This window comes from Lissotriton vulgaris, chromosome 3_1 (assembly GCF_964263255.1).
Source record: "Lissotriton vulgaris chromosome 3_1, aLisVul1.2, whole genome shotgun sequence".
Classification (NCBI taxonomy): Eukaryota; Metazoa; Chordata; class Amphibia; order Caudata; family Salamandridae; genus Lissotriton; species Lissotriton vulgaris.
Window position 1 is genome coordinate 310,638,943 of NC_141689.1, and position 20,412 is coordinate 310,659,354.

The following is a 20,412-nucleotide window of genomic DNA, read 5'->3' on the forward strand; positions in this document are numbered from 1 at the left end:
ACTATTGCCCTGGTGTGGCCAAAGGTCGCACATGACATAGGCGGCCGGCTCCCGAGGTCCGGCGGAACTTTTTGCCTTTTCCTTTCTGCTTCTTTTCCTACAATCCGTTTCATCTGAAGACACGACCAGGTCCCTGAATGTGTGCAGGGGGACGCTATTGATTGAATGAAAATGGCGGCTTGACACAAAGCTGACTCAAGCGTTGCTGTTGATGCTATACAGACAAAAATTGGTTTTCAGTTTCTATGTCGGGGGCGATCTCAGGCTATACCAGTGCTATAAGACTTGGGGAGGGTGTCGGAGCCAAGCGTCTTCTCCGAGTCCGTGCCATCACACCGTCCCTCGGGGGCCTCCGTCAAGCGGTTTAGGGAGGTACCATATAACATTGTTTTCAAATGCAGTCAGGTCCACAAACGACCCTCACTTACTTTGAGAATAGTGAAGCTGCAGTAGGTGGAAATAAGCTTCAGACAGTCTTACAAGCACTGCTTTTGTAAAAAATTTTTGTTTTTTTTGTATTTTTGCACAGTTTTATATATTTTTTTTGTTTTTGATGGAGGGGAAACAACAAAGCACAGGCATTGAAAAAGGCTCAAACTCAGAACTCTGAACTATGGCACCCAACATCCAGGAGCTTGCCATCCGGATCTTGGAGCCTTGTGCTGCTTTCGACCTATTCACACATCGGTCCACTACTGACATCATCTTATAAACCAACGTTATGTAAATAGTTTTTTAATAACATGTTTTACCCTGTTTCTTTGCTGGTGTGTTGTCTATATTTTTAATATTTGCATAGGGTTTGTCGTTATTTTGTGCGGGATGGGTGATGAAGCCGAGCTGTCTTGCAGCCCTCATGGTGTGGAGCTCAGTTCATCTCACTATTTTCGTATTTCTCATGAAGGGTTGTTTATAATATTTCTATTTTAGCGAGGTCAAAAAAAGATCCAATTAGTGGCGTACTGATTTTGCTCGATTACTTTTATTTTTTTACACGATTTTTCCCGATCTGCAAAGACTAAACAGAGTATTGCGACTTTGTGCTTGTTTGTAAATAGAGAATGGAAAGGGGCGACCATTCGGTCCCCCCGAACGTATGGCGGAGTACCACGATCCCCCCGGGAAGCCATCTTGGGCGGGAGGCGAGTCTCGGCTGGTATGCCCGAAGCGGCGTAGCCGGGGCGCGCTTTTTCCCGCCCTGGAGTGGGCTGGCCTAGACACTGACGCGGCCGGCCACGCCCTTTGGGGAGGCAGGGGCGGGTTTACGCCCGCCCTGAAGACGGATAAAAGGAGCAACAAGCCAAGAAAGCATCCTCTTGTTCCTGTGCTCTGAAGCTGCACCTCCTCGCTGCACGTGAGCTCGAGACGGAACGAAGAGCCAATTTTGAGCGTGGTAATCTTTCTTTTTTGTCTTACAGATACTCTGTCTGAGAATGCCTAAGAAAGTCGGAAAGCGAGTTACTACCGATCAGATGCTCCGTATGCTCATGAAAGAAGTAACCGATCTGAAGAAGCAGATGGCGGCTAAAGACGGGGAAGGGGGACCGAAACGACCTTTGGCGGGAGCAGCTCCTGGAGGAAAAGGCAAGAGGCCCAGAAGGGGGGCAGCTGGGGGGGACATCCCGGTTCCCGATACCCCACTCGAGGAGCCAACTCCGGTGCCGAAGGAGGGGAATCCGATTCCCGTGGTGGTCACTCCCGTGTCCGGGGAGGATATGCCGCCTGAGTTGGCAGCACAATTGGCAGCGTGGTTGGGGAAAGATAGCGAGGGCGCCACGGCTGACGACGCACGGGTGTTGATGAAGCAACTGCGTGAAACTAGGGAGGCGGTGAAGGCACCATCGCCAGTTACCACGCTGTCTCCGGCGGTGGAAAAAGCAACAGGAGCAGGTCCAGCGGCAGATGCAGCTTCCGGTTCAGGTAAGCGGCCATTGCCGATTGCGAGGGGGGAGTCTGCACCTTCACGAAGGGAAAAGTTGGGTCAGCATGTCCCTCTGGCCATTAAGGAAAAGATGTGGGCAGATGAGTATGTAAACATTTTCTCGTTGCTTACCGACCATTATGAGATGGAGCATGTTAAGAGCCAAAAGGAGCTCATGCATCCGAGTGTTTGGCGCGCAAAAATGGCCGCCTTTAAGGTTGACGAAAACATTGGCACTTGGGGCAGGGCATGGGGAATCTTTACCTCCATCATGGGCGAACGTAGGCCCGAGTTGCTGTCCGAATTGCCTATTTATCAGTCACGGATCATGGAATATTCTGTATCATATGGGGGCAATCAGTGGTTCTGTTACGATAACATTTTTAGAAAAGCGAAAGAACACGACAAAAACTTGACTTGGGATTGTTACGACTCTGTTTCGTGGTCAAAAATGGAGAGTACTGGTATGTTGAAGTTACCATTGGTAGGGAGTAGCGGGGGGGAGTCCTCCCGCCAATATGCTGGGACACCCTTTCGATCAGGTACAGGTAACGACTACCACTCGAGGCCGAACGGCAACGCAGGTAAAAGGGGGATTTGTTGGAACTTTAACAGGGGTAAATGTACGAGGCCCCAGGGGTCATGCAAATTTAGACACGAATGTGGAGGGTGTGGGCAGCCATCCCATCCTGAGTCCATGTGCAGAGCCAAAACGGGTGATAACGGGGGTAGGGGAGGCGCCAAACAGGTCTGAAATAGTCCGAGGGGCGCCTTTACCTACTCCGATTGATACCATGGCAATGATTCCTTGGCTCAGCGAATACCCAGATCATGCTTCCGCTGGGGTGTTGCGGAACGGGTTTTCATATGGTTTCCGCATCCCAGTGGGGGATTTTCAGGGTGTAGCAAAATGTAAAAACCAACTGTCGGTCTTGCAACATACGACCGTGGTACAGGAGAAGATTGGGAAGGAGGTTACTCGAGGTCGAGTCGCCGGTCCATTTGATGAGCCACCGTGTGCTAACTTTGTTTGTTCTCCTTTGGGGGTGGTCCCTAAGAAGGACCCGGGTGAGTTCCGACTGATACATAATTTATCAGCCCCACGTGGTCTTTCCGTGAATGATGCGATAGACCCGGAAGTGTGTTCGGTGCGGTACGCATCTTTCGATGAGGCCGTTGCCATATTAAATCGCCTAGGGCCCGGGGCGCTGATGGCGAAATCAGATATTGAGTCAGCGTTCCGGTTGCTCTCGGTACACCCAGACGATCAGCGTCTCCTTGGTTTCATGTTTCAGGGTCACTATTACATGGATAGATGTATGCCAATGGGTTGCTCTATATCTTGTGCCTATTTTGAAAAGTTCAGTTGTTTTCTGCAATGGGTCTTCACAAAGAGGACGGGTTTTCAACATGTCATGCATTATCTCGATGACTTTTTGTTTCTGGGGGCGGCCGGGGATTCGGAATGTGGACAGGCTTTGAATGAATTTTGTGCCTTAATGAAGCATTTCGGTGTGCCATTGGCACCAGGTAAGACTGTGGGTCCCTCGACTTGCCTCGAGTTCCTGGGGATTGAGCTCGACTCAGTGGAAGGTTGTTTTAGATTACCAAGGGAAAAGGTGTTAAGATTCAGGGCATCCCTGGAAGCATGTATTAGTGAGTCTAAGGTCAAGCTGCATCAGTTGCAACAATTGGTGGGCCAGCTGAATTTTGCCCTGAGAGTCATGCCGATGGCCCGCCCCTTTTCCCGCTCGATCGCTCAGGCCATGGTCGGCCTGAAGGAGGGTCATCATCGCACAGGGCTATCGGCAGAGGTTCGCCAGGACATGCGCATTTGGTTGGCATTTCTGGCGGAGTTCAATGGTCGAATTGTCTGGAATAAACCGGCCGTGTCCTCCGAGGAGCTGGGGCTGTGGACAGATTCAGCTGGGAGCATTGGTTTTGGTGCCATATTCGGCACACGATGGTCGGCTCAAAAATGGCCGTTATGGTGGCATGAGTGTGGGCTAACAAGTAACATTGCCTTTCTTGAACTTTTTCCCATTCTTGTGGCCCTAAAAACTTGGCCTGAGGGGTTCAGAGATCACTCTGTGGTGTTTTGGTCTGATAACATGACCGTGGTTGAGTGTATCAATAGCCAGGCGGCACGATGCAAATGGATTCTAAGATTGCTCAAAGAAATTGTGTTATTGTGTATGCAATTGAACGTGCTATTTAAGGCAAGACATGTGCCGGGGGTAATGAATAAAGCGGCTGATGCGCTTTCTCGTTTTCGTATGCAGGTCTTCTGGGGTTTTCTGCCCACAGCGGACCCGGTGGCGGCACCCTTTCCCGAAGCTCTCTGGTCTCTCGGTGCCCCGAACTACAGAACCTCGTGGGAGAGAGTTTAGCACCCAGGACGAGGAAGGGATATGAAGGGGCGTTTCGTTCCTATTGGGCCTTTTTGGGGGCTGCTAGGAGAGAGCTTTGGGGCCAGGAAGAGCTAGTAGTAAAATTTCTGCTGTCTTTACATCAGGCATGCAAATCAGTGGCTACGGCCCAGAGGCATCGGGCCGCCATTTCCTTTATGGCAAGGGCTCATGGGATTCAGGACCCGACTGCGTCTTTCGTTGTACAAAAAGCGCTACGTGGGTGGCAACGCCTTGAGGGTCGCAGAGTAGATGAAAGGCGCCCGATAGGTCTGGATAGGTTGGCTCTGTTGTTGTCTGTACTTCCTGCAACGTGTTCATCCCAGTATAAAACAAGGTTATTCCGAGCCGCTTTTGTGCTAGCATTCCATGGGGCTATGCGGGTAAGCGAACTAGTGGCAAAGAACAAGCAGGATACCATGGGGGGACTGTGCCGAGAGCACGTTCAGGTCAGGGGGGAGACAATGACTGTCTCGTTTGTCAGGTCCAAGACCGATCAGGGTGCGATTGGGGACTGCATAATCATACAAAGGATTCCCGGGTCTTCCATGTGCCCTGTGGGTTGCGTAGAGGAATATTTAGCGCAAAGGGTGGCATCATGGGGGGGGACCTTGTTGAGACACGCTGACGCCACCCCACTGACGAGGTTTCAGTTTCAGCGGGTGCTTGCGATGTCAATTTCGGCCGCGGGCTTGAACCCCAGCGAGTTTGGGACCCATTCCTTTCGGATAGGGGCTGCTACAGAGGCTACAGCCAGGGGTCTGAATGTCGAACAAGTAAAACGTGTGGGGCGTTGGTCCTCGAACTGTTATAAGAGGTATGTGCGGTTGCACATGTTGTGAAGCTGTAATGATGTACTCACGCTTCTTGTTTTTGTTTGGTTTTCAGTTGCGCAAGCCTACGAGGCGGGGCGGACTGTGCAGTCGACCCAACACCGGGCCAGCGGTCAGACATCACCGGCTGTGAAAAAGGAGGTGTGGGTCGTGGGCCACTCATACGTGAGGCGTGCCGCGGACGTATTCAAAGCAGGTGACATGATTCACGTGGCTGGGGAATACGGGTACAGTGTGTCCTTCTACGGAAAGGGCGGGCTCTGTATTGACCAGTTTCGATCATTTTTTGAGGGTTTGTTAGGGCGGACGAGGTCACCGCCGTCTGTAGTCATAGTACATCTTGGGGGCAATGATTTGGTGACCACTGGTAGACGACTTCTTCTTGAGGCGATGCTTTCCACGGTAAGTTGGTTAGCGAGAAGAGTTCCAGGGTGTACAATTGCATGGTCCCATATGATCCCACGGAAAGTGTGGCGGGGGGCTCTTTCGGTTTCTGCTCTGAATCATTCAGTAAGGAAAATTAATAATAAAGTGAGTAGATTGTTCCGTTCAAGTACACTGCATTCTATTTCGCATGGTTGTATTAAAGGGGACAGTATGTATTTGGGGGATGGTGTTCATTTGTCCCGGATGGGGAACGAGTTACTCATAGGAGACCTGATAGCTTGGCTAAGGACGTTATGACATGACCTTTAGGCAGGAGTGTTGTGGGGGGTCCGGATAGCCGGTCAACTATCCGGCCTGTGGCGGTAAGGTCATGATCGGTGAGCAGTAATTGGAAGATCCCTATGGGTGGGCGTCACCCATTACGGATGGGAGCGCTCGAGGGAGGTGGCCATTGGCCCCTCAACGGGGAGGCGGTCCCTTCTAAGGATGGGCCGCCGAAAGGAAAGGCGGTCAAGGCCCCTTCCTGGGTAGGAGGGGCTACAGCCCCCTCCTGGGGAATTTCCCGGGGCCAGGACATCTGCGACGGCAGATGTGGTAAGTTGTGTGGGGTTTGGGAGGGGGTCTACGCTACCTTCTAGATACCTCACACGAGTCCTCGGACGACCTTTAAATGGCGTTGAGTTTATTGGGGCCCCTGTCAAGTCAAGGGAAATTGGTAAATGCACTTGAGGTACACCTCTGTGCGGTCGCCCCTCACAAGTGAGGGGGATATGTCTGGTTTAGGGATCTTGACACCGGTTACGACCTTGCCGTTGGCCCTTAAACGTTAGGATGTACAATTTCAAGTTAAAAGTTTTGTAGGATGTTAGTTCGGCTAGGAGAACCTTTGTATTAGAGAATATGTTAAGGTTAGCCAAACATCGCAATGTGGAAATGAAATTGTACATTAATATGAAACTGTTATTTTAATGTTTTAATTTTGTTTCATATTTTAATAAATACGGCCGGGAGGGTCACTCCCTCCCGTCTTCCAAAAGTTCAGAACCGTTTCCGGTTTCCCATCCTTGGGGATTGTGTTGAGAGGGGGTGGCGGGTATCTCAGCCATATGGAAAGGGGCGACCATTCGGTCCCCCCGAACGTATGGCGGAGTACCACGATCCCCCCGGGAAGCCATCTTGGGCGGGAGGCGAGTCTCGGCTGGTATGCCCGAAGCGGCGTAGCCGGGGCGCGCTTTTTCCCGCCCTGGAGTGGGCTGGCCTAGACACTGACGCGGCCGGCCACGCCCTTTGGGGCAGGCAGGGGCGGGTTTACGCCCGCCCTGAAGACGGATAAAAGGAGCAACAAGCCAAGAAAGCATCCTCTTGTTCCTGTGCTCTGAAGCTGCACCTCCTCGCTGCACGTGAGCTCGAGACGGAACGAAGAGCCAATTTTGACCCACCCACCAGCCCCTGAGGACAGCAAGTGGTTTTGAATAAAGTTTGATGTGGTAACGCTAATTTTGCAGGTTGTGATGATTATCGTGATAACTTTGAATATGCAATAAAGAATGGTCAAATTGTAGTATGTTTTTGCAAATAAAGTAATTATGCACTAGTGTTGACCAGTAATCATGCCTTTGAATAAGTTGTAACTGTTACTGTCTTTTAGTAATTTAGTCATTTAGTAATTTAGTTAGAATTGTCGTATTTATTTTGGTCGGGCGGTAAGGTCATGATCGGTGAGCAGTAATTGGAAGATCCCTATGGGTGGGCGTCACCCATTACGGATGGGAGCGCTCGAGGGAGGTGGCCATTGGCCCCTCAACGGGGAGGCGGTCCCTTCTAAGGATGGGCCGCCGAAAGGAAAGGAAAGGCGGTCAAGGCCCCTTCCTGGGTAGGAGGGGCTACAGCCCCCTCCTGGGGAATTTCCCGGGGCCAGGACATCTGCGACGGCAGATGTGGTAAGTTGTGTGGGGTTTGGGAGGGGGTCTACGCTACCTTCTAGATACCTCACACGAGTCCTCGGACGACCTTTAAATGGCGTCGAGTTTATTGGGGCCCCCGTCAAGTCAAGGGAAATTGGTAAATGCACTTGAGGTACACCTCTGTGCGGTCGCCCCTCACAAGTGAGGGGGATATGTCTGGTTTAGGGATCTTGACACCGGTTACGACCTTGCCATTGGCCCTTAAACGTTAGGATGTACAATTTCAAGTTAAAAGTTTTGTAGGATGTTAGTTCGGCTAGGAGAACCTTTGTATTAGAGAATATGTTAAGGTTAGCCAAACATCGCAATGTGGAAATGAAATTGTACATTAATATGAAACTGTTATTTTAATGTTTTAATTTTGTTTCATATTTTAATAAATACGGCCGGGAGGGTCACTCCCTCCCGTCTTCCAAAAGTTCAGAACCGTTTCCGGTTTCCCATCCTTGGGGATTGTGTTGAGAGGGGGTGGCGGGTATCTCAGCCATATGAACCAAAGAGAATCAATTGTAAAGCAGTAAATGCTTGGATAATAATCAATCAAATGGAGAGACAAGCAGGCACAACGGATTACAACGGGGGCAAAGGCCTGCGTTAACTACCGTTCACTATCTGCAAAGAGAGAGTACTACTAAGAGAAAAGAGGGGAGGGGGGGGGGCAGCGTTCAAAGCACATCAGCGTGCATAAATACAAAAATGTTTTTATCTATCACGTACTTGACATTTTGAAGCTTTTCATATTTGCTATTAAAAAACCAATGAAATTCACAGAAAAAAACATAGGTTATAGTGGATATATAGTTAGGAATTTGCATTTACAAAACCTTGAAAATTCAATGAAAAAACCATTGGTTTTAGGCCATATATAGTTAGGGATTTGCATTTACAAAACCTTATTTTACTCGCATAAAACCATTGAAATTCCATATATAGTTATAAGCGCTAACTATATATCGCGCACCCGCAATCCACTGCTGATGATGTCACATATTACATCATTCATGACATGGTTAGTGACATCACTGATGACATCACTGATGACATCTCAAATGACATCACTGATGACATCACTGAAAACATCTCATTTGACATGACTGATAACATCACTGATGATATCATTCATGTGATAATACCATGAACCTCTTCAGACTCTAATATAACCTTAGATACAATCAGTGTAAACAGACAGTCACAGACTGTCACTCATCCATGGAGTTACTCACACACCTAGTCAGTTATGCCAAAAATCAATCACACCTCCATTTTCTCAACTATACAGTTATACACACCTTACTTATTCAAACATATACTAACACATATTTACTTTACTCTCTTATACAATCTCTGATACATGTTCACAATGATCCATACAGCCACTCACACATTCACTGGCTCTTATGCACAGTTATTTATAGATGGCAACTCTCACATGTACTGTGTTTTACATATGTACTTAATTTGACATGTAGCACTGAGATATCCATTCACTCACTAATACACTCATGCACAGTCAACCGCCCATACAGCTGTTTGCACATGCACTTTTGAATCTATACATATAGTGAATCAACTACTCACACATCTATGTACAGAGTCACACACCTCCCAGCCACCCATACACACACACTCAGTTTCCCATACAAATACTTGGACAACCAATCAATAACCCATACAGTTACTCATATAGCTACTGATCAACATATGCAGCAGTTTGTAGAACAACAGATATAATGATGCACAAATTAAAACAGTTTAGTCACTAACCCATGCACTCAGTGAGACACATTTAATCACTCACTCAATCAGTCAGTCATGCACCTAGTAAATCCTTCATCCAGACACTTATACATCCACTCATTCTTCAATATGTAAAACATATTTTAACTTTACAGAAACATACAGTCACTGGATGTTGTCATCAGTGATGTCATCAGTGATGTCATCAGTGATGTCATCAGTGATGTCACTAACCATGTCATGAATGATGTAATATGTGACATCATCAGCAGTGGATTGCGGGTGCGCGATATATAGTTAGCGCTTATAACTATATATGGAATTTCAATGGTTTTATGCGAGTAAAATAAGGTTTTGTAAATGCAAATCCCTAACTATATATGGCCTAAAACCAATGGTTTTTTCATTGAATTTTCAAGGTTTTGTAAATGCAAATTCCTAACTATATATCCACTATAACCTATGTTTTTTTCTGTGAATATATATATATATATATATATTTATATATATATATATATATATATATATATATATATATATATATATATATATATATATATATATATATATATATATATATATATATATATATATATATATATATAATTGGTTTATGTATGGTGCTCCCTTACAAACTCCTCCTATTTTTTAGTATTATATTTTATTGAGATACCATCAAGATCTATGGTGCCACGACAATATTTTAATGCACTATTTATGATTTTTGTCATTATTGATTGCAACGTCCATACCTAGGTGAAAAGCAATGTTATACAAGTAAAGCAGTTGCCATACCGCACAGCAGAACATATTTATAAGAAATAAAATTACATCATGCAAATAAGAAAAATAATGAATGAAGAATAAACAGAAATTCATACTTCATGTGCTGATATTGCTTTAAAGTCCAAAGTTGTTCTAATTAGTCCTGCTTCTTGTAAAGTGGTAAATGCAACAAGAAATGCACGCAAAAGACTATACAATTGTTACCTGGGTGGGCAATCCTGTTCATTGCACTTTTTGTGTCGTGCTGCTGGTTGTGTTTGGGCATCACAAAAGGTTTTCTTGACTACACCTCTCCCTCTTTTAACACAGTAAGCAATTTGTTTCTTAAGACCTGCAAACAAAACAAAAATGTATTTATTGGTATTTTAGCGTACTGTTGGCTCTTGTCTAAAGGTACGTTTTTGTCTGCTATACCCAGTTTGAGGGCAAGTGAGTTAAATGAACACCTCCCATGGTACTCCTCCATGCCTTTTACATTTTTTCCTACAGCCCAAACATAGTGTGGGTTTTTTGTGCACATTGCAAATTTCCAGATGGTGGAAAAAATAAGTCTCTTCATCAGCCAATCACATTTGACAAAATATTCAAATGTGATTGACAGGATTCATGATTTTCTAAATTGTGATTTTAAATAGCATATATTTACAAAAACCTAAACCCTTCTAAGCCTACCTGGAAACTTTACACCAATGCACTTAAAGCACACTCTACGATTGAAGTTATAAGATCATGCCGAGTTTTGCACAAATCCATTCAGCAATTTTTTCTTCTGGTGTAAGCAAATTTCCTATGGGAGTTAAAATGGGAATACATCTTTTTTCTGCCCCTTTAAATTTTTTTTCATCTCCACACATTTTTACAACAATTGGTTTGCCAGGCCGTACATGATAATGTTAAGTGATTGCCAATTTTGGCCCATGGGGGGCAAAAAATGCCTTTTTGATAGAGAGTGCACATAAACTAAAACTACACAATGGCAATGCAAAGCTCATGAACTAACATAAATAAAACCGATATTTAACATTGTCTAAGAGTACAACTCCAATAAATAGCAATCAATATTCAAAAATTAAATAACACTAATACAGCATATTCATTTTTTGCCTCTTTGGTAGGGCTAACGCTATTGTGGTAAGTAATAATACCTGCAACATTGTTCATGTCATTTGTACTCTGCCTTGAAGAAACCCAGCTGTATCCTTTAATTAATAACGTTCATTCAGTGAAAATTGCATAAGCAACGTAACATGTATTGATTGATCATGACTTTTTTCAAACGCTAAAATGGTGGCTGCCATACTGTTTTGTACAAATGTATCAAGATCATAAACAGAAAAGTAATACTATGCAATTCATTTATATTTACTCCAATGATCTAATAATGTAAAATTCATCAGAATTGTCATTTAGATTAAAGATCAAATAATATCTCTCTTTTGAAAATGGGATGGGAGCGAAAGAAAATATCTAATCAATGACCCAACAAGACAGTATATCTGTAGAAAAAATATGTACAATACATGTAGAAAATATTAGTTATATATATATATATATATATATATATATATATATATATATATATATATATATATATATATATATATATATATCCATATTACCAACTGGGGGTTGCCAGTAGGTAGTTATTGTTAGCACCTAGTTTCCATTGGAGAAGCATGTTTGGACTTGCCTATATCTTTAGTGCCGTTTGACTAATATTCACAAACTTTTCTCCAAAAATTGTGCTGGCGATTCTTGTTGCTCATGGAAAGTTTCGGGCTGATCCATCAAGACAGGGGCGAGAAAAAGGGGGGGGGTAGAAAAAAGTGTGTTTCCTATATCAACTTCCTTCGGAATATTAGACACGACTAAAGCCCGAACTGCTGAATAAGTACACAACATTTTGCAGAAAGGTAGCTGTAGACCCAGAAGGCGACCTTATTGTAAATTGGTGTAAATCTGTTCAGTAGTTTTGGAGATATTAAAGAAAAACTACATTTAGATATCTAGGGCAAAGAAGGCTCAGCAAATCCTCACAATCTTGTGCTAAGAGCTGAATTACTGCCAACATTTCAAACAGGAAGTGTTAGAAGCCATCTTGGGGCATGGCTTCAGCCAAAAAAAGGTTAAAAAACAAAAATAGAGGTAGGGTAGTAATACCTTGAGCCCTTGCTCTGGTCACCAGGGCAAAAAAGCTTCTGTTTCTATTTTCAGTGAAAATCACAGCAGATCCATGAGCCAGGCAAAAATAAAATAAATAAGTTTGGGCAACCACACTCGTTTGGTAAAAAGCACCTGGGGCATTGCTTAAAAGAAGGACGGGATTCACGGAGCTCCCCTCCTGAAGCTCATTGGGCCCTGGGGCCAACCACATCCTTGGGGCTATATTTATAAAAAAAGAGGAGAGTCCATGGGGCCCCCTTCCACAGGCTGTATAAGCCCAGGGGCCACCTCCTCCATTCGAACAAGCAAATAGAAAAGAGAGCCCCCACAAGCCCTGGGAACTACCAATTCCCCAGAGCTAAGTAACAGTTAATGGAAGGGCCCGCAGACCCCCCCGAGGACCACCACCCACCGAGGCCAAATACTTTCAAAGCAATGGGAGAGTGGCCACACATCCCCCCCCTCCTGGGTCATTCTCAGCCCTAGGGACCACCACCTCTCTGGGGCAAACCCTTGAAAATCAAAGAACAGGGCCGCACAACCCTCCTCCTGGAGCCAATAATGTCCCTTGGGACTGCCGCCCCTAGGGCTGGCTCCTGCATTGTCCCAGGGTGCCCACAAAGATTTTGCTGGCTGGGAGGTGTGACAGCTCCCACCAAGCAAAAGCAGATAATATGGTTCTAGTGGTCAGGAGCTGTCAAAGTACTCCTGCCCACTGGAAGTGAAGGTTTCATTTCTTTCCCTGCCCATAGATATGCGGGCAGAGAAAAAGGTGAAAATATTGCTTCTGAATGGAAGGGGCAGCCTTTCTGACTGGCACGAGGACCTGCTCCAGTGTGCCCCCTATTTTTTAACCACGGTCCCATTAAAAGACCCACTTATACAGTCAAGCACCCACTCGCAGGCACATTCACACACCCACTAGCAGACCCACTGTAAGACCCATGGACCCACTGAAATACACACTTACACACTCATGCACCCACTCACAGATCCAATAGGACATTCATAAATCCACTTACAGATCAACTCATAAACTGACACACCTACTAACAGATCTACTCAGAGACTCATTCATTCACTCCCAGACCCTCTCAAACACTTACTGACCCACTCACAGACCTAATCTGAACCTAACTCAAACAACTATTCACAGCTCCCCTCAGACACTCGCACCCACTCACTCAACCACTTAGAGAATCCCACATCCACTCACCTACCAATACAGCCATTCATACACCCACTCTCAAATGTTACAGGTGACAGTTAGGAAATATAAATAAAATAATTCGTCTGTGCGTGGCTGTGTGAGGGGCAGTATAGGTGAGTGAGTGGTTGTGTGAATGGCTGAATGAGTGGGAGAGTGTGTGTGTCAGTAGTTGTATGAGTCTGTGAATGGGTATATAAGTGGTTGTGTGGGAGTTTGTGAGTTGGTGCATGAGATGGTGTATGGCATGTGAGAGGGTGTGTGAGTGGGTCTGTGGATGTCATCAGTGATGTCATTTGAGATGTCATGAATGATGTCATCGGTGATGTCACTGACCATGCCATGAGTGATGTAATATATGAGGTCATAAGCAGTGCATTGGGAGGTAACTAAAACTACGGAATTTCAATGGTTTTGCATGTCCCTGGAACTATATATATATATATATATATATATATATATATATATATATCAACGAGCAAATGTCCCAAGATGAGAGGAGCATCAGTAGCTGGTGCCGGCGGCAAGGTTCAGGACACCCTCGCGGTAATTACTTTCAGCAATAACTTCTCAGAAGAGAAAAACGCTGCACACTACTTCGTTAGTTGGATTGTTAGTTTATTTTCTGTAGGTTCCCCACCTACGCGTTTCGGACATGAAGCTGTCCCTGATCACTAACAATTCAACTAACGAAGTAGTGTGCAGCGTTTTTCTCTTCTGAGAAGTTATTGCTGAAAGTATATATATATATATATATATATATATATATATATATATATATATATATATATATATGTGTGTTCAACAATGGCTCTGCAATAGGAAAGCACTCGACAGCAGTAAGGTGAAAACCTTTCTTTAATTCATGCCGATGATGATCAAACGTCCGTTATTTTGCTTGTCTGCCCGACGCGTTTCTGAGCTGTTCGCTCCTTCCTCATGAATCTGCAACGACTTAAGGCAGCACAGGGAAGGGGATGTCTTGAGCCACAAACCGCGATGCCAGATTGCCCATGAGGAAGGAGCGAACAGCTCAGAAACGCGTCGGGCAGACAAGCAAAATAACGGACGTTTGATCATCATCGCCATGAATTAAAGAAAGGTTTTCACCTTACTGCTGTCGAGTGCTTTCCTATTGCAGAGCCATTGTTGAACACAAAATTCACACGACAGCTTCGTCGTGGGGAGAGCACCACCTTTGAAAAGGAGGAGGGAGCCGCTGGAGAAAGGGGCTGGCTGACTCGAGAATGCTCCGAGGCGGATAAACAGCACAGCAGATTCAAACACTAAGCGGAGGTGATTACACGCATCGGGGCACACTGAAGTGCTTGAAATATTGCAGTGGGACTGTACTTTCCACTGTGATCTTGATTATTTTATCTGACATTGCTGGACCCACTGTGGGTGTAACAAGTGCTGTTCTAGACTACAAGTCCCAGAAATCAATGGGCTACTAAAGCGACCACACCTGAATCTGCAACGACTAAAGGCAGCACAGGGAAGGGGATGTCTTGAGCCACAAACCGCGATGCCAGATTGCCCATGAGGAAGGAGCGAACAGCTCAGAAACGCGTCGGGCAGACAAGCAAAATAACGGACGTTTGATCATCATCGCCATGAATTAAAGAAAGGTTTTCACCTTACTGCTGTCGAGTGCTTTCCTATTGCAGAGCCATTGTTGAACACAAAATTCACACGACAGCTTCGTCGTGGGGAGAGCACCACCTTTGAAAAGGAGGAGGGAGCCGCTGGAGAAAGGGGCTGGCTGACTCGAGAATGCTCAGAGGCGGATAAACAGCACAGCAGATTCAAACACTAAGCGGAGGTGATTACACGCATCGGGGCACACTGAAGTGCTTGAAATATTGCAGTGGGACTGTACTTTCCACTGTGATCTTGATTATTTTATCTGACATTGCCGGACCCACTGTGGGTGTAACAAGTGCTGTTCTAGACTACAAGTCCCAGAAATCAATGGGCTACTAAAGCGACCACACCTGAATCTGCAACGACTAAAGGCAGCACAGGGAAGGGGATGTCTTGAGCCACAAACCGCGATGCCAGATTGCCCATGAGGAAGGAGCGAACAGCTCAGAAACGCGTCGGGCAGACAAGCAAAATAACGGACGTTTGATCATCATCGCCATGAATTAAAGAAAGGTTTTCACCTTACTGCTGTCGAGTGCTTTCCTATTGCAGAGCCATTGTTGAACACATATATATATATATATATATATATATATATATATATATATATATCATGCGATCCCGCGCACCTCTTGTAAGACCTGCATGGAAAATTACTGGGCTTGCCTTGAGGTGTTTCACAATGCCGCTAGAGTTTCACAAGATTGTATGGGGAGAAGTAAAATAAAAGGGCCCAGGCTCAACCGACAGCTAACATTCTTATTACATGGTTGGATGAATGTTGTGATGAGATTGGGTGGAGACCATAGACAGCTCAGTTTGACCATGGTGCTTTGGAGCTGAAAGAAGTCTAATTGTGCTCATCAAAAGTGAATTCTTGTGGAGTCGAAAGAGATTGGTGCCTTCATCTGTATTAAGGAAAAACTTCAAGTTCAGGTATTTAATAATAAATTGATTAACTTTGTTGTGAAGTGTCAGTAAGTGTAATAACATTGGCAACATTATTCTACACCATGTTTGCAGAGTGAAAAGCTGTTTGGGAGGTGTAGATGTGTTAATATAGCTTTTGAGAGGTACGCATTACAACGTAGAAAGAGGTGAGCAAGGCTTGCAGACTATATTGAAAAGGTACGTGTTTCAACTGTATGTACTTGTAAGTAAAGGATGCAGTGTTTCTCAAATTATAACACAAAGAATGTGTATTGTGTTAATTCAAGCCCTAGTATTTTATGAATCTCTCTGTAAATATACTTTAGCCCTACGAGATGTTTGAGCAGTGATGTTGCTATTTCTAGAGCGAAGCACCATGCTCTGTGTTAGTAAACGTGTCTCAAGAGGAATTTGTTACTTTATAAATAAATAATGTTGGGAGGGAATCATAGGAAATTATCTTCTCAAAGTAATGCATCAGCACCTTGAGTTCGTATGACTTCTTGTCTCATTTGTACACAACTGAATACATCTTTCAATCTTTACATTAGCAAGTATCTTTTCATCAAATTTGTCTTTGATTATTATTCTCACTAAACTAGGTTACCTGGTTTTCAGGAGTGCTACTGGTGAAATGCTGCATGAGCTGTTATGCACCTGTTAAACCTGAGATTATCCCCCAAAACTTTTTTCATTCTCCCTTCCTGTATTAAATATTTGCTTTTGTTGTCATTAAGATTCTGTGCACTTTACCACTGCTAACCGTTGCTAAAGTACACATGCTCTCTCACTAAAACATGGTAAAACTGGCTTACACCCAATTGGCATATTTAATTTACTTAATATTCCCTAGCATATTTTACTACATATACCATAGGCTTATAAATAAAATGCTACTAGTGGGCCGGCAGCATTCACTGTGCCTCCCACTTAAATAGCACTTTAACACTCATCTCAAGCCTGCCATTATAGGCTATAGTGCAATTTTGAAAATGCAATTTCGACCTATTAAAATAACCATTTGCCAGGCCTAAACTTTTATTTATATACATAGAAATTACCACTAAGCACTTTAAAACTCATCTCAAGCCTGCCATTGTAGGCTATAGTGCAATTTTGAAAATGCCATTTCGACCTATTAAAATAACAATTTGCCAGGCCTAAACTTGTATTTATATACATAGAAATTACCACTAAGTTAGGCTCCAAAGACTCAGAGGGCCGGGTGCATTGTTTTTAAAAGGTAGTGCTTTTACATTTTACATGTCCTGGTAGTGGAAACCCCTTATATGTATTCACATTACCAAGCTTGCTAAATATTAATGGGCCATATGCACAAAACCTTTGCGACTCGGTAATTAGTTAGAAACTGGTTACAGGTTGCAAAAACACTACTTTTGTAAGTGAGAAAATGTAAATGTAAATGTATTTGTGCTTATATAGCGCACAGCTACCCGCAGTGGGTGTCCCGGCGCTTGCTTAGGGAACCCGTCCTGGTATTCCCCTATGAGATAAACCTGGCAGGGTATCCACAAGGTGAAAGCCAGGCATCCCCCACGAGGGGCCGTTGTGGAGATTAAGCAAGCTATTGCCCAGAGTCGCAGAGTGTGAACCCGTGAGTCGAGAAGGCACCGGAGCGAGAATAATCAAGTCCGTGGAATTTTAAGCCCAAGACCCACCGAGGTGGGGAATTGAACCCTGGTCCAGGGCCGATCTCAGCTTCCGGGTCTGCCGCCTCTAACCCCTGAGCCACACTTCTCCATAAAAAGTATTCGCAGATGTAAGTTTAATGATAAGAATAAATTACAAATTTGTATTTTAACGACTTCAAGGAGCAGTTCATTAACAAGAAAAAGTTAATAGTGAATCGATATTTTCTTATGTTCACAACATTCACAAATAGCGATTAGTCACAAAAGTACCATTTAGCACATGCAATTTACCATCAACTCAAATAAGTTGGTAAGTGTGTGCAAACTATAAAGGGTGACTCAAAATGCATCAGTGTTTTCCAAACTGACCACTCTGTATGTGATGGGGAAGTAAATACTTATTCTAGCTGTTTTGCCAAGTAGCAGAAGACAGGAGAGGATCCTCAGACTGAGTATTACACTCGTTGACCAAATTGAGGAAGAGATATATGCAAAGAACAGGCTAAGTAAGTTTGTTATTCTGTAGCTCATAGCTGATTTAAAGCCTCAGTTTAAGAGACATAACTTGTGCAGTAAGTCCATCAGCACCCACGTGCATGAGTTATGTAGTTTGCACCTCTTTGCCTCTGGTAGCTACCAAAGTATGATTGCAGCAGCTGGTGGTGTTTCACATAGTGCCCCATCTCATTAGTTTCACTTATTTCAAGATGGCATGTTAATATGCATAGAGATCCATATATATTTCCAAAGAAATGCACGTGAATTGCACATCATCAAAACCAAACTTTATAGGATAGCCAAATTCCTGCATGCCATTGAATGTATAGATGGTGCACATGTGCCTATGTTGCCACCATCTGGCACCATGTATGTATTTAGGATTTGGGAAAATACTCTTTCACTTAACATCCAAGTGGCGTTTAATGTCAAGAATGCGGTAACAGATATTGTTGACTGATTTCCAGGGAGCATCCACGACTCTTTCATATTCTGACATAGTGGAATTTAACAAAGACTACAAAGAGAAGATTTGTATGACAGATATTTACTTGGTCAATACACATAGAATAATAAATAATAAAGCTTAAAGTGCAATTTTATCCCATAGCTAAATGTGGGATAAATAGTGCATTTGCCTTAAAGCCATGGATATTGACACCATGTCTGTCCACCACTATTCCCAATGAACATTGCTACAGTGTGGTACGTCGAAGAAACAGACACACCATAGAATGTACACTTAGACCACTAAAACAATCTTTAGGTTTCTTCAAAAGAGCAGTGGTGACCTACAATATTCTACAATAGCCACAAAATGTAAGCAAAAATATTGCCACAAAGAAAGGATTGACTAACTGTGTCAGAATCCGACTTGGTACGAAAACAGCAGTTGAGTGTCCTCCACATAGGATACTACCTTCACTCCCCATTTTTCAACAAGGGTGGCCAAAGGTGCCAAGAAAAGGTTGAAGAGAAGCAGACTGAGGGCAGAGAGGTATAGCACCCCATGAACCAGGGATTTAAGAGAAGAAGGTGAAGGTAGACCAGCTGAGAGTGTTCGGCCAAGAATTATTGAATCCAGGCCAGTACAGTGCCCTGAATGCCAAGAAGACTGAATCTATTCATCAAGGTGGAGTGTGCAGGTCTAACAGTACCGCCATGACAGAGGCACCGCTATCCAAGGTTTCTGTGATGGAATCTGAGACTTCAAATAAGGTGATCTCTGTGATGCAACCCACACCAAAGCCAGATTGCAGGTTGTGAACTAGACAGTTTGCTTCTACAAAGAATGAAAGTATGTGATTTAGCACCTTTTCCAAGATCTATGCAGGTGCTGGCAGCAATGAGATGCAAAAGACACACATTTGATGGATGGAATGCAGAACAATTAAACAGTCACCCCCAGTCAAGAGATCTGGATTAAAGCCATCATTCTTTTGCTCACCATGCCACCCCAGTTTAGACCTGGCCATATGCAAATCAGTCTTGACCCTGTGCCTCATGGGAACAGTCCAGCCCGAACTGCCAAGCCAGGTCCTCCAATGAGATGGGTCTAAAATTGATGAGCACATGTGGTCTGCATTAGGCTTCTTTAGTAGTGTCAGAAGGAATGCTTGTTTTCAGATGGCAGAAAGGATTCTGATTTCAGGGAGACATTCCAAATCCTGAGGTAAATTTACAGTGAAAGCAACCAGTGTGAGGAATTGGGGGTGCGGGGGTCCTCCTGAGAGCTGGATTTGATTTTAGTGGTGCCTCAAGAAAATCTTCTGATGTTGTGCAAAACTCTGAGAGCAGGTACTGGGCTAACGAGGGGCATCAGTAAGTCTACTGTGCCAGCTTCTGTCGGGATAGTTGAATAAAGTTTTTGAATTTTCGGTGAAAAAAGTCTTCAAGGGAGATAAAGGCGTTTACAATATTAAAGACTTATCTAGGAGAGCTGCCTGCATTTTCGATTTGCAACATGAAATGCTCTCTCATAGTTTGTCACATGAGTTTGTGGAATTTGTTTAGAGCTACAGGGTCATAAGTCCTTCTCCAAGTGCGCTCAAGCTTATTACAAAGGCTTTCCTCAGCTATTATGGTGGGTTGAAACCAAGGCCCAGGTGACTTGGATCTTTTGACTGTAAGTGTTATAAGGGGTGCAAGAGGATCCAAAGCCTTAGAAATCTATTGATTGAGTACGATCGAGTAACTGTTGGGATTACATGTGAAAGACGGGAGGGTGAATTGAAGAGAGAGCACAAAGGACTACCTTGTAACATTCTGCCAGCTTCTCC

General features: G+C 44.2%; 1 protein-coding gene across 1 annotated transcript in view; it reads right to left on the reverse strand.

Annotated features, from left to right (window-relative positions):
• Window positions 1-20,412, reverse strand: part of LOC147726371 (A disintegrin and metalloproteinase with thrombospondin motifs 12-like) — a 1,277,451-nt gene that overhangs the window by 970,765 nt on the left and 286,274 nt on the right. Inside the window, exon 3 of the mRNA XM_086963459.1 lies at window positions 10,241-10,367. Within this exon, the coding sequence (XP_086819585.1) occupies window positions 10,241-10,367 (127 nt within the window). The remainder of the gene's footprint in view (window positions 1-10,240; window positions 10,368-20,412) is intronic.